This window comes from Mucor velutinosus, assembly GCF_035048745.1.
Source record: "Mucor velutinosus strain NIH1002 chromosome Unknown tig00001547, whole genome shotgun sequence".
In the NCBI taxonomy this organism is placed as follows: domain Eukaryota; kingdom Fungi; phylum Mucoromycota; class Mucoromycetes; order Mucorales; family Mucoraceae; genus Mucor; species Mucor velutinosus.
The window spans coordinates 92,008-107,178 of NW_027041901.1; the positions used below are offsets into that span (position 1 = coordinate 92,008).

Below are 15,171 nucleotides of genomic sequence, written 5' to 3' on the forward strand. Positions count from 1 at the left end.
CCATACTAGAGCTTTGAATCAGGGCTTGTTCGATAGGCTCTTGTCTGTTCTACACTATGATAAGTTTTGCAAGTAAAGCTCTGATGACAGAAACCTGGTAATCTGTCAAAAACAGCCAAAAAATCGCAAAAACTATTCTATTAAAAATCAGCCTAATAACGTCGGCCGAAACACTTAAAATTGGTATCATTAGATTTTCCTTTAAATTCTACTCCAAGCTTTATTTAGCTGGAAAGCAATGTTATTATCAGAATCGCATGATATTAAGGCTGAACGATTTCAGAAATCCATGAATCCTCATTTTGAGTATTATGGAGGTTGGGCTATTGATAGTTTAAAATACCGCCTTTTTTTTTCTTTTTAGTATGTAGCTCAATTCAAACGTAAATTCGCTACCCTTGTCAAATACAACCTCTTAATTACATGTAACGGATTAATAGGTAAGGTGTTGGCGAACCTCATGGTAAAAATTGCTAATTCATATCTTGCTTTGCTGCCTTGTAGCAAGCTATCAAATTCTAGTACTTACCTTGCGGTACATTGATAACAGTGACGTCTTTTAGCCTCAACCTTTTATTAGCATTTTTTTCCTTTTTTCGTTTTTATATATATATATATATATACTATACTTCGCAAGCTCTCTACTCATGAAACAACGCTACCTTTGTGAATAGAATTGAAGCAAGTATAACTGACAGTTATGCAATAGACGTAAGATACAATGTTAACGCGTTTTATACCGTGGTTTTACTTGGATATAACTCTACTGGGGATTTATTTCTGATCTTTTGTTGTGCACTGGCTGCACACTTGGCGGTTTCTGCTTTGATGGTATATCGTTGCTTCGGTGGTTCTTCTCTGATGTTTGCTTATCCTGTGGTCTATTGTCTCTGATGTATGCTGGTTCTCTGGTCTGTCTCTGGTCGTGATGCTGTGGTAAGAAGTGGTAAGTATCTTTTTTTTTTCTTGCGGTCGCAATGATATAAACTTCTTTGAACGTTTGTACTACTGCTTCCTTTCCCGCGATAATGCATTCATGCTGTTTGCTTTATTGCCTTTTCTTTCTTTTTTGCTGGCTGTGATATGATCAGCTCAACAAATACTTGCAATGTTGTTGCTTTGTATTTACGAACAACAAGCATGACACACTGCTATATAATTGTATTACTCTTCTTGTGATACTATGTTATATAGCTGTGGATTGTTGTTTGTGTTGCCTCTGTCGCTTCACATGAAAACAACATTGGTCTTCATGTTGTATTACAACACTTATACTGCTGCTACTGTTGCTCCTGCAATTGTGCGCAATTGTGTTCTTTTACATCATCAGACTGTTATCATGCACATTGCTCATGTATATATTTTTGTTGCAATAACAAGAATATAATAGCGTGAACATTTTTAATGTTTTATTCATAACGTACTATACTTCTATAGTATTATTATGTTCGCTTCTTTTATTATTATGTTTCTTTGAAGCATACCTTTTTTTTACGTTGCGTGGATGTGCCTATCGCTGAAGCTCAACAAGACTCTATCCGAGGCTAGGAGGTGGATAGGCTGCCTCCACTTGGTTATCGCTACTTACTTTAGTGATGATTGAGGGTCTCAATGCCAGTATTTTAAGCTAGGTGGTGTAAGTAAGGCATGCTCTAGCACCTGAGGGAAGTTTGATGATAGCAGCGGCTATACTACTATTATAACGGCGCTTAAAATTTTGCCTCACATCAAAACCGGGGGAAACCCTCGCAATTTTTTTTTTAGGTCAGCGGAGTTTTCAAGCAATTTGATTGGCTCGGAGGATGAGGCACCAAAGGGTTTTAGTTAGTTGATCTTCTATTGATCTGTCATTTAACACTATATTGTTTTTGTAATAAAAGGGTATCTAAACTGTTACAATTTAAGTTCTTTTATATATTCTAAGGCAATACAAAGTGCAACCATTTGATCTAGCATCCATTAAACACTTTCATATGAGGGATGTATCTTAAATTTATTTTATAGTAAAAAAAAAAAGCTTGTGTAATAGTGTGTGCTATACAGCAATATACTAGGCACAGGGTTCTCCCAGCAGTAGTATCAAATGCCCCAACAAACACGCATTGTTTATCATCAATTTCCTACAAGCTTCAGTTTCGTGGATTGCTCTCTTTTACCTCATACCAAAGATTTTGGACATAGTACAATAGTATTTTTGGCTATTCTGAAGCTTATTGAACAAATCACGGTAATCATGATTTAATATCTCTTGCTGGGTAGATAGTAAACCTACCTGTATGATAGTTCATCACCATGCTATAAACCCTTGGCATTTTGAAAATTAGATAAATGTATAGTATCTTCTGGATGCATTCTTAATAAAAGTGTAATTTTTTGGTGGATTCAATTTCACATTGTGTTTTGACATAACAACGATATTCAAGTAATTCATTTTAAAATTCCTGTTATCGGATAACTCTGATTTATCAGAAATAAATTATTTATAAAAAGAGTATGAAATTAATCAGGTAAAGAATATCGTTTATTACATTGGAAATAAGAGGGTTTATATACTATTCGAATTGAGGGATTTGATGTGAGGATAAGGTATTAGGTGGGTTGATTTGGGTGATACGATAATAGATCCAATCTACTATCCTGAACATGCCATGATATGGATCGTAGCTGAATCCTGTTTTATGTCAAAGTTTATTATCTGATGTGATCGGTGCTTGAACTGATTGTTTCTACGCATTTGGAGATCCGGTTTAGAAATGATACATCAAACTCTTTGAATCGAAGCAATGCTCTTTTTAGCAAATCCTTATCTTTTATAGTCGTCAGGTCCATAGAAACGCAATCCCGTTCCTATTCTTCCAATATTGGACGGATTTTGCCAATGGTAGCCTGAGGATTATCACTATTGATGGCTTCATTTTAGGAATCAAGCCAAGGTAAAGGTGCATTATATTGCATGCTCCAAAGTTAAAGCCAAAGCATTAAAATATGACATGCCGAATTGATAAATAATCTTAGAAAACATGAAATGAAGTGGGTGTGCTATGAGTTATCTATCTCATATCCTGGGCTTGGGTTCCTAAACCAAGCCTATAGCACATTGCGTTCATGAAATTGATTCCTGATTTTAAACCATGCTCTTTCGCCAAACCTATTGTGCTATGAAGCGCACTCGACCCCATATCTAACTACACCTCGTCTGATTTTGAGCTTTCCTCGTCAATTTCATGTCCGTCAGGCCAGCTGCTATAGATCAAAGTCTATCTCCACACTGCTACATTGATTGCTATAACTGCAATAAGCTCAAATCTCACACCGACTGGATACTGATTGAATCCTGGAATGAGAAAGCTTTAAAAAAAGCACAAAAGGGTTGTCTTTTTTTTTATTTTTTATTTCAAGAGTAGTCAGCAAAGAGAATATGGCTCTGTTGTATAATGAATTCCACTGTATCTATCATTTCTCTCATTTGTTGTTCTTCATTTCCTGCATAATGAAACCTCAATAATGTAGGACCAAATACCATAGCTAAATTTTTCAAGGGCATACGATTAACGGAATGGTTTTCATGCACCCTATTTGATGAGAAATTCAGTGCCTGGATCTTATTGCAATTAACCCCTCTAAATTACCTTCTCAAATGTTGCACAAGAAACTTGATGGTGCAATACGATTCGATTGGCATATTATGAAGGATGGCATAGGTTTTGTTCAGTCGTTCTTGATTGTTGAGTGAATGTGGTACTGTATTAAAAGAGAGTTAATTGATCAACCCCCCAAAAAAGTTTAATTGTTTGCTGTTACTTACAAATAAAGTCGCCAGGAAGCAGTGGTGTTGACAACTCTCTGAAATAGAGTTTTAATAAGCTAGTAATTACATTAATGTCTTGGTATTTGGAAAGCTTAGGGTTCTTGTTCTCGTCAAATGCATCTTGTAACTCCTTGACCTGACCAAGTGTGCCTGATTTTCTATAGATGCCTTCAACAGAAAGCCCTCTTGCCTCTACCTCTCTCACGCATTTAAGTACGACTGAAGGAATGACCGAGTTCTCAGACCTTGCTTGTTGAATCAAATCATTACCAAATATCAAATCTAGTTGTAGGTTGAGTACTCGCTGTGTGCATCAATGCGCATTGAGGCGATCACTTACTCTTTTTCCTCTTGAAGCTGGTACTGGAGTCTTCATCAGCCTGCTGATGAAGTCGATTACTACTATGTGGAGAAGAGATGACCACAGCAGGATGCAAGATTGAATCAGATGACGAGGATGATACAGCATCTGTTAAAGGCTCTGTGATATGTAATGAAGAGCTTGGATGCTGTTGTGTTTCTTCTTGTTGTGGTTGCTGCTGTTGCTGTCTTCGTTTTCTACTAGATAAACGAAGGCTAATCTGACGAAATATACCGGTTTCTTTCTTAACAGGTGCTTCTGTTGCGGTTGGTGCTGTTGCTGGCTCTGTGGACGGAATGCTTTCGTTATTAGTAATATCAGCCGGCGGTGATGGCGGTGCAGGAGGACTCATTGCTGTTGATAGTGGTTGATCTACCAAAGTGACACCGACTATGGGGCCGTAGTTATCTTGATGTTGCACTGATGATGTAGGTTGATTGCTCCCATACATAAATGCACTGATATGGGTTTCCTTCTCAGCGATTGATCTACTCAGTTGGTCATTTCTTGCATTTAAAGTCATTGATTTTTGATGTAGCTTGAGAACCTCTTGCACTAGATCCTCACGTGCCATGGATAGTTTTGAGTTTTGCTGTGTAGCTGTCTCAATGTCTTTTTGAAGGGCATTGAGTCGATTGACGTAGTAGCTTTCAATGGTTTCCCAGTAATATTTGTGATTTCTGCTCGATTTATTTGTTTGTTGCTCGAGTGTGTCCACATTGCATGCAGTGCTTGGGTCCTGATCAAGTCCTGAAGCTTTGAAAAGGGTTCTAAGAATGGTAATTGCTGTTAATTTACATGAAAAAAAAAATATAGGGGATTCTATCTCAGTAACGAAAAGGAGATGTTTAATTACCTGCAATTGGAAGCGCCCAAGTCATATTCGCAGAAGGATGCAATTGTGTGTCTTTTAGTGATATCATTGCTCTTTGGCTGTGCATTTGATTAGTCAATTAGGGCCATCATTTGATAAATGAGTCTTACATTCAATGAAAACTTGCGCTCCAATGCGTCTTGTCTTTTAGGCCGGGGAAGAGTTGTGGAAGTGGTAGGGTTTTGACAGATCATTTCAAATATGGAATGTTGAAGTAGAAGAAAAAGAAGAGAGGAAAATTAAGAAAAAGATAAACTTTATAGAAAATGGTCGAGACTTTCTCACCATAAAGATTTGCTTTAGTGTATGACAGGAGATTCTAATTTAGTCGTAATTATTTATATGAAATGATCTACGCTATGATACATCAGTTTAGCTAAAGAGCGGGCTTTTTGTTTCTTGTTGTGAGTTGATATGAGCATTCGATGTGTCCTATTTGACAACATCAAGATGTGCGTATGAGATGTGCCTGAAGAGCCAATACCACCATCACTAGGAAATGATATCTTGTTGTATCATTCATTGCTGCAAAGAGCCTAAATATATCCAGAGGTCTGTTACCCTGCTTTTTTATATTTACATCATTTCCATCTATTTATAGTAGTTGAATACTATTGAAGCATTTTGTGATATATTTTCGAATAAAATCATGATTGAACAATGGAGTCTTTCTAAATGCAGGTACATTGAAATTTAGTGACATTGACAGGGCAAATATACACTTACATAGTTTACGGCTTTTGCCTTACTATGTGCTTCTAGAATCCATGGATTTGTCGGACATCCTTGTTGTAATTGAAAACGTTTTAAGAAAACAGAACTGAGAATGACAGGAGACAGAATTTCAAGTATTGTAGCCCTTCTGTCATCATTTTCAAACCTAATACATGCCCTTGAGCGCTATTTGCAGAAAAATTGATGCTAGAATGATGAAATGAGACAGCCAGGGCATCATAGTAAGCTAATATCATAATCTGATGCCACGCTCAATATTTTTCGCAGGCCTACAAATTCTTTCAGCATTTACACATCTCAGACGGATCTAAAAATTTGAATTCGGCTGCTATTTATAATTTGAATGATCCATCCAGCTCATGTCAGCACATGAAGCGTATGGAAAGGATATCTTTAATTTACTATTTACATGGTATTTCACCTATCTAGGCAGCAGCATTTGCTGCATTAGTGGTGGCGACTGTAGCGGTTGTTGGTTCATCAGTGTGAGGTGTAGTGTTTGCTTGTTCGTCGCTTAGAGTTATGGAGGTTGCTAGCTCATTGATCTGAGACGACGATCCAACGTTGAATTCAGTTGCATTTGCCTCATTCTGTGATGTGTTGTCGTCTCCCGCTGCATTCGCTGTATTGCTCTTGGTTTTATAAGCGGGTGGCGGGATCATTTCATAATACGAAGGCAATTCATCGTCGTGCTCTCCATTGTTGGGCCTGTATAAGGGTGCTCGACCAGACCCATGTGTGGTGACAATTCTGGATCTGACATTCATGTTTGTTCCGGATGCGGTGCTACTGGGTGGCGTGTAATATTGGTCGCTTTTGCAGAAAATAAATGGTATCCATAGCGCTAATCCTACTAAAATGCTAATAGAGGTGATATTGTATGTGACAGTATCTATTGAACAATGAGTTTTTCGGGTTCTTTTATTAGACTGACTCGGATCAACTTACAGTAAGCACTGCTTGGATCCTGGATGAACCAAGAGGTGAGGGTTCTAAAGGCGATGGATGCCACTGAAAAGGTGATGCAAGCACCAGACACCTTCCACGGACTATTGTACAAAATATATCTCAAATTTCTTGCTACGAGAGCTGCTACTGATATTTGAATGATGGCGACAATGATGACGAGGAGACTCTGCAATCGTTATGAATGATGATTTTCTGTGTATCATTGCAGCATTTGAACTTACTTGGCCCGTATAGCCGACCATTGTTGCAGTGGCAGGGTACTTTTTATATCGTGCGTTGCTAACTAGTGATACTATATCAGTCATTGATGATGGCATTCGCTCATTGTTTTATTCATGACAGATACATCGCCCATGTATGCATAAAACAAGTACTCGTACTTACTTGCTTCGGTCGTAATGACAATGGCTTGAACTATCAGCTCAAGGACGAGGATGAGCCTTGCTGTATGCAGCGCATTGAATACACTCATTGTGCTTGGCCTAAAGCATGGAAATCCAGAATTTATGAAGAGAAGAGGCATTTATATACAAATAATGGTCTCAAGTGCAGTATTATATTGTAGCAGTTTCTCCAAGTGTAACGTTACCCGATTAGACTGCAATGGCAAAAAAAAAAAAAAAAAAAAAAAAAAAAAAAAACGGCTAAGCAGGAGCCAGAAGATGAGGAACAAAGTGAAGGTTTGCAGTATTGATAAGCGCGATTGTTCTGTTAGTCTTGCTTTGCACACCAGCCATTTGGAGTTGATGTCTTGGCAATTGTCGCTTGATGTATCCTTCATCAAACGTACCTTATATGATCGATGATGATGGTAGAGAACACAGAGTAGAAAAACGAACCAGCTACTTTGTGCAACTGATCTTGGTATGCTTTTGGCGTCATTGCAGTGCTAAATTGTCCAGAGCGAACGCATTTCCAATGATGATCTTTGCCATGGCACAATGTAGTTTAGGTTTCTGATAAAGTAAGTCTCTTTATACGCATCAGTAATGGCCTGTATCGCGATATGTACAATAATCAGATGCAACAGCGTAGTAACCAGGCACGACTTGTGGAGCTCAGGCACAGCAGTGGAAGCTGATGAATGAACTACACTTTTCATTGTTCTAGGCCAATCACAGCGTCATGAGTGCAAGAAAAAAGGTCAGTTGAGTGGCAGCGTAGCCTTTTTCAATATTGGCTCTCAGTGTGTGATTCCACATCCTTTTCTATTTATTTATGCAAAAAAATGTCGCGTATGCAAAACTACTTTAGCTCTGAATTCTTGGCATCTGGTTTGAGTGCTGAATTCAATGATTTCATTACCAGAATCACTCAGGCAAAGAGCAAAGCAGTAAGTACGACAATCAAATGAATGCTGATTCAGCTTGTATTGACATTTCAGTGATAGGAAGAAAAGAGCCTGGCAACAGACGAGTTGGCCAGATTGTCCTCGAAAATGGCATCCCCTGATATATCCTCAGTAAGCGAAACACAAGATCCCGCTTCAAAAAAAGATAGTGTACTGATCACTAGGATGACAGACGAGAATGAGAGATTATCTGATACGGCTGATGCATTGTTACATGCTGGGATACGATGTCGAGTTCAGCATTATCTACGCTATCATGGCATCTCAAAGTGGAGAGACGGCACTGGACAGAAGAGTTGGTAACTATTTGAATATGGAGCTGAAGGACAGGCCTATCAACACACAATACTATGTAGGCTATCTTGCGTGTACTTTGTTTTTGACACAGGATCACGAATTGGGAATCATGTTGATCAATACGCTGCAAAGAGATTTGAAGAGTCAGAATTACCTCGACAAGTGTGCCGCGTTGAATGCCATGTGCTATCTAGAACATCAAGAAATGCTGGATAATGTGTTGGATTCAGTGATACTAGCAATGGAGTTCCCCAAGTAAGTCATCTGGACACTGTGGCCATATACAATGTCTGAACATGCTGGTAGACAAATTGTGCGTAAGAAGGCGGTGGTTGCACTGTATTTTTTGTATGAGAGGTCATCTGTGGATATTGAACGCATTGAATCAGCATTGAGAAACGCACTAGAGGACAAGGACTCAAGCGTTGTATTCTCTGCTTTACCCGTGTGGAAAAACATTCTCTTGCAGCACGCAACAAAATTTGAAGACTTGCTCCCCAGATTCCACGCAATACATAGGCAAATCATGGAAAAGAGGATTCACAAATCATTCATGTATCACGGCGTCTATGCGCCTTGGGCGCAACTAGAGTGTTTGGAGATATACAGAATATACCAAGATGCAAACATAGGGTATATATTCAAAATGGTGGCGAGAGGACAGCAGGCATTGATGTGTATCATGTAGATCGCCGAGAGATTTTTACGATATCATCATGGATTGCCTTCAGTGTGTGGAAAAGAAGGTGGATGCAGCATTTGGTATGTATGTGGGATAGAGGTGTACCTGGATCAGATATTGATCCAACTTGCCAACTCTAGCCATTGTATTGGAATGTGTCAAGTTGCTTGCCTCGTTGGATTCGCTGTTGCTCGGCACACTATCCGTGCCTGAACAAAACCCATTTCAGGTGCTGGTGCCATTTTTAAACTCATCAAATCACAATTTGAAGTATTTAGGGTTGTTAGGGATGTCATTCATTGATGAAAGCTTTTGGAAAAAGAGCTGGCTGGACGGCACACTGTTGGCAAGCATTGTTGAGTCATCTTGCGACGACCACACTATCATCACGCAGTCGATACAGAACATGGATACCATTGTTGATCAACATGTCCTCAGAAATATTGCACCGCATCTGATAGAAGCTATGTCTCGAAACTACGACAACAAGCAAAGCAACACAACTATTGCTTATTGGCTCATCAACCGCATCATTGAGTATCATACGGAACAAGACACATGGTTTGTGGAGACCATGCTGAACGTTTTAGCTGAATCAAGGAAGAACTTGGATGATGACTATACGGAATCCAAATGTAGCTTGCTGAGAAATGGTAGAGTATAGCATGATGGCGATAATGTCCACAGTATTGACACCGTATCTGTATGTAGCCTTGACGGAGAATGTGGATGGAAGCGGCACAAGAGAAGCTGCCGTTAATACGTCGTATGAGTTACTGAGAAAGGCCAGTTCTGAGGATAGATACTCGCCATTACTAATACAGCTTGTGATATGGGTGAGTGACACATGAGATGCCAACTCGTCCTAGATTCTTACTATTTGATAGATACTTGGTGATGTCGGCTATCTATCCTCGAAATACACCGACCTGGATATAATGCTTCAATTACAAAGATGGATTCAACTCGTACGAGGTAACAAAAAGAAGCATTCAACCACATTAAAGCCGAGAATCCTGACAAGAAATAGACGAGTACCTACAGACATGTGGCTTGCAAGCGATCAAGCAATGCATTATGCGCAGTAAAAAGTGGTTATCAGGAATAGAGGCTATTTTGAAGGAGTACAAAAGGTCACCTGTACCTGAGAAACAAGAGGTGCGTATTCTATTTTAGGTGGGCACATGAACGCTGATAGCTCACGTACACGCTAGATTGTAAGAGAGTTATTGGATGTCATTGCTGATGCTAGTTTCGAAAAAGAGTTTCAGGAAATTGCAACACCATTGCCACCGTCCATTTCAGAGGTAAGAATGACACGCCCTGAAAAAAAAAAGCAGCCCACACTAAATGTGTATCATCAGCTATCCGCGAATCCTAATCGACCGACAACCATTGGAAAGTACAACACAGGCACCAAACAAGATGGTAAATGTAAGTTTTGTATGCATGTTTAGGCAAATAGATACGTTGATCTGATCAAATTCGAAAAAGATGCACCTCGGAAAACTAGAAGCCATCATCCCCCATCATCGAATACAAGCAATGACTCAATCCATGTAAGAAATCATTTGATTATGAAAGACTCGATGTTCATGTAATTACTTGCAACGTCTAAAAATAGCTAAAAACAAAGGCCTCGACTAGCGCTTCCTCCCATATAGGTAAAGACTATTCTACTTGTATCACGCTTGTAAGACTAACATATCTACTCCCATCAGTGCCTTCCTATCACACAGAGGTAAAGGAATGACAGGATAAAGGCTCAAAAGCATGATATCTGACCACAAACGCTATTTAGACTCACCTCGTTTCAAGTCTGATTGATCTTGAATTGCAAGACGATGACGATGAGGACAGTAATAAGCTATCTACAGAAGACTTTGGTCGATTATGGGTGCAATATTCAGTGGAAGAAAAGCGAAAGTTTGAATGCTCGGTCACTCGATGTGATAAGTTGGCTAGGAAACTAAGCAAATCATGGCAGATACACATCATTGAAATCATTGGACAAGAGTTTATTGCAGTAGACGACAGCAGTAGGAGTGTGCTTGTTCATGTTGCCATGTTACCAAATCAACAAATTGAGTTGACCTTGAGATCAGATCAAGATATGCAACAAATAACGCAATTCCTATCTAAAAGACATTTGTAAAACACAACTTTGTAATTTCTTTATATAGGTAGCAATGTTCCAATGGGCTGATCAACAATCATGTATCCTATACCATTTACATTTGACACCAATCACATCTGAAAAATAAAAGGGATCTCTTGAGGCGTATTTTCATACAGTTGTTTCTCCCCACATCATAGCTGGATATTCAAGATCTCTTTACCTCCATCATCATGAATCAACCTCGCAAAACTCCTCAATTTAATTAATTGTTCGTACAACGTAAACCCATTGATGCCTTCTCCATTTATAATTATGATTTTATTTTGCAGATATTATATAGATAGAGTAAACTTCATAGTAGAGGGAACGACGACAAAGAAAAATATAACGAGAGGAAGGGAAGGAGGGGTCGAGAGAGAGAGGGGGGGGAGAGAAAGGAATGAAACAGAGAAAACGTATAAATTATTGAGATAATGTATAGACATGATAAAGCTCTCGTATCGTTTTTTTTTTTTTTTTTTTTTTTTTTTTTTTTTTTTTTTTATCAAAAGATTGACAGATCATTTTTGACGATTGTCCCCATATAAATTTGCAGCTCCCTACACACGCAGCCAAAACATGAAAAGGGTGTGTGAGTTTCTTGCGCACTTACTCCGAAACTCTTAAACTTACCATAGAAGGCGATCCATTCAAAGAGCCATTTTCCATTGAAGCATCGGGAGCGTTCAAACAGGATTGAATCAAATTCTTACCCTCTGGTTTGGTCACTAGTGGCTGCAATTTGGGCGTAGTGAATGTATACACCAAACCTGTTTCAGATACAACAAGCAATAACACCTGGGTACCAGTCAATGTGCTCAATTCGTATGCCTTTATGATTTGATATACGTCAGTATCAAACGCGGGAGGGAGGGAGGGGGGGGGGGGAAACAAGATTCTGTATAGACGCATACCTTCTTCATGATGCCAGCCTTTCTTTTTGAAAATGTAATATGGCGTCTTGTCTTGTCCTCGATGTACTCAATCTTAATCTTACGACGCCCTGATCTTCTTTGGGGCTTCTTTTCGCCATCATCCTCGTCCTCGTCATCCAAACCGTCCTGACCATTGTCCATGATTAACTGTGGTTGTGCTTGTTGTCTCGGCATTTGTCTCGTTGGTAACGGTGATGTCTGTTGTTGCTGTTGATGCTGTTGTTGCTGTTGTACCATATAAGCTTGTTGCTGCTGATTTGGTGATTGATAGTAACCAGTAGATTGCATTATAAATCTATTCAAATCAGAGAAATTAAAATTGATTAAATATGGTAATGTAGTAAGAAAATAAAAAAAGGTCATTTACAGTAATAGCTTATTTTAGATAGAGTCCGTGTTTATACTTGTTTTGGGAAGAAGAGAAGAAAAGAGAGAGAGTGTAATCAAAAAGAGAAAAAAGCTCGTTAAATAAAAAGGAAAGAGACAGGAAGAAAAAAAGGGGGTGAAATAGCACATTGAACTGGACCTGGGCAAACCTAAATAAGGGGAACCTAGATATTCTCATGACTCCAAATGTTAATTTCAATGTTCATCAAAGAAAGGCCTATACAACGCATGTGCTTGAAGAGCACATTTATTTGCTCATCATGAGTGTTTTGTTTATATGGTTGCAAAGTTCATGCTCTCTCTCCCCCTCGTTTTTCCATATCAATTACACACAAAAGCAATAACAACAATGAATGTGATCATTAACTTGTCGAATTAGTGTAACATGCAAACCAGAAGAAATCTGTTGCGCCATTCAACTCCATTCAATCAAATCCCTCCTCGTCCCCTTCATGAATTCTATTCAATATATTCTGAATAAACAGAAATCAGTCTCTCTTTTGGAGTGATGAATAGTAAGGATGCGTAGCCAAAAAGGTGGATATGCAGCAGCATTGTAACAGTAGCCACAATTGGATATGTAACATATCTCAATAATAGTGCATTTCATTTGGCGAAGAGGAGGATCAAATGTGTAGAATGCAATTTGTCTCTGGTGGCACATTAGATCAAGTTGACAGGGCATACATTTGCTCATTTGAAAGAGTAGGCTCATTTCGTTTGTATCGTAATGCAGAGGAAAGAGCAATATGGGAAACCACCTATGCAGGTCAACATCAATACATTTATAACTGTCGGATACTTTCAACGCCGTATGAAAAAAAAAATCAGCTTATAGATAATACGGTGGTGATCCAGGCTAGTTACGGTTATCAGATGTAACATCATGTACCAAAATTATCAGTTTAAGCTGTAGTAAGTTTCGATCCAGGTCCCATTACAATTAGCTACACAGAGGGCATTTTGTCAGCCAAAGCTATTTAAACCTCAGACTATTCTTTTTTTTGCTCGAAATGATAAAAATGGGACCAGAATCATTTCAATCAATCTACTTTGCGAGATTCGACTATATAAGTCGACACTATCATCCCTTTCTTCCTTAAGCTTCCTTGGAGTACTTTTCAAGGTGCATCCAGTGGTACCAAATATAATTGATGCTTTGACTGAACTTATTGAGCAAAGGTAGAAAGTATGAATTGAGGTTTTTGGCGAAAATGTCGAGATTTTACATATGTAGGTTTCACAAATAAAGTGCTAAGGGCTGCTTTGGGTCGATACAAACGTTTTGATTTAATACATGTCATAGTAGAAGTCTTCATTTTTGCGGTCAAAAACGCGATTGTTTGATTTTGTCAAAATCCATGAGGTATCCCTCATGCTTTTTTGGTCAAATTTTGGCAATCTCAAAAAAGTTGAGCAAAGGTGTCAGGAAGTAAGCGCTAGATGAAAGCAGTTGTTTGGTGTTATTCTCAATGTTAAAAATGGCTTCTAACTCGAGAAAACAGGACTCTAATGCACCAAGATTTAGCTATGTTTAACATATTGTTGAGTACTAGGAGGTAATAGAAGTGTAATGTGTGCCTTTATATCAACTGTCTCAATTGATACAGATGTGAGGTACTGAAGATGAGTCAGATTTCAAGGTTTTGAAAGGCTCTCATATGATACTGGCAAGTTGAGACGTTCACATTAGTAGAAGAGTAGATGAAGTTTACATTATTATGGTGAGATGGATCAAGTCGATTATTATCGCTCGTATTTCGTCAAGACGTATTCTTGCTTGCTTCGTCGAAGAATAGAGAATGTATATATGCGTCCATTATAGACTATAATTTTGATCTAGTAGGCAAGACATAGGATATCGCTGTTTGCTGCATCGAAGATCACTGTTTGCCAGATTTCGATTGGCTTCTCTTAGATTGCTCAGTTTACTCAAATCAAAACGTATGGTTTGATAAATGTCCATTAACTTGTTCTATACAACATGATTCAATGCATTGACGTACAAGAGATGATGGTAAAGAACGTTTTCGGTCATCATCAAGCTTTTTTGTTTCGTCCTTACACAAGATTCTGTAAAATTCAAATTATCAGAAAGGTATCTATTAAAGATGTTTTGTGTGTTTATGATTCTCGAAATAACCGACAATGGAATTGTATTCCTTACTTGCTAAAGCAGTAGTTTGTGTGTGAAAACAGCATACCCAGCGGTAAGGTACCTGATTGAGATGGTTCATAAACACTCAACGAGGTATGTTTATATTTATTTGCTTTAATTTTATGTAACTTATTGCCTACGAATACCTTTTTCCAATGCTTAATATTTACAGACACTTTTTGTAGTGTTTTGTATTGTCATTGCTCCAAGAGGGACGCAGCTAGAATTGATTTGAAAACATATCGAACCCACAAATCAACAAGGCCTATCTTGATAGATTGCCACCTGACAAATGAATTACTGTAGTACCCTTCAAGGAAAATCAGTTTCTTTTCCAACATCTGAATCCTATAACCAACACCACGCTCGAAACTTGAATTAGGCTCCACACCAGAGTCTCTTACGGCACAACAGCTACAAAACGGTGGGAGAGATGTATGCAATTTTCGAACCAAC

General features: G+C 38.5%; 4 protein-coding genes across 4 annotated transcripts; 1 reads left to right on the top strand and 3 right to left on the bottom strand.

Moving 5' to 3' along the window:
* Positions 1-3,394: 3,394 nt before the first annotated feature.
* On the bottom strand, positions 3,395-5,237 carry ATC70_006447 (Oligopeptidase A; the record flags this gene model as incomplete). Its single annotated transcript, XM_064825722.1, has 6 exons — positions 3,395-3,572; positions 3,630-3,741; positions 3,806-4,090; positions 4,149-4,939; positions 5,026-5,102; positions 5,154-5,237. 6 exons carry the CDS (start codon positions 5,235-5,237, stop codon positions 3,395-3,397), a joined length of 1,527 nt encoding a protein of 508 aa, XP_064687236.1.
* Positions 5,238-6,203: 966 nt separating this feature from the next.
* ATC70_006448 (uncharacterized protein) lies at positions 6,204-7,219 on the bottom strand (the record flags this gene model as incomplete). Its single annotated transcript, XM_064825723.1, has 4 exons — positions 6,204-6,670; positions 6,727-6,913; positions 6,969-7,030; positions 7,132-7,219. 4 exons carry the CDS (start codon positions 7,217-7,219, stop codon positions 6,204-6,206), a joined length of 804 nt encoding a protein of 267 aa, XP_064687237.1.
* Positions 7,220-7,975: 756 nt separating this feature from the next.
* On the top strand, positions 7,976-11,232 carry ATC70_006449 (uncharacterized protein; the record flags this gene model as incomplete). The annotated part of the gene is made up of 16 exons (XM_064825724.1): positions 7,976-8,080; positions 8,138-8,209; positions 8,271-8,397; positions 8,455-8,650; positions 8,702-9,028; positions 9,084-9,157; positions 9,218-9,730; positions 9,789-9,913; positions 9,965-10,052; positions 10,108-10,235; positions 10,292-10,384; positions 10,442-10,511; positions 10,572-10,636; positions 10,702-10,741; positions 10,799-10,818; positions 10,879-11,232. 16 exons carry the CDS (start codon positions 7,976-7,978, stop codon positions 11,230-11,232), a joined length of 2,397 nt encoding a protein of 798 aa, XP_064687238.1.
* A 524-nt stretch (positions 11,233-11,756) lies between these two features.
* Positions 11,757-12,458, bottom strand: ATC70_006450 (uncharacterized protein; the record flags this gene model as incomplete). The annotated part of the gene is made up of 3 exons (XM_064825725.1): positions 11,757-11,795; positions 11,869-12,066; positions 12,150-12,458. The coding sequence occupies 3 exons, from the start codon at positions 12,456-12,458 to the stop codon at positions 11,757-11,759; spliced, it is 546 nt and encodes a 181-aa protein (XP_064687239.1).
* Positions 12,459-15,171: the final 2,713 nt, after the last annotated feature.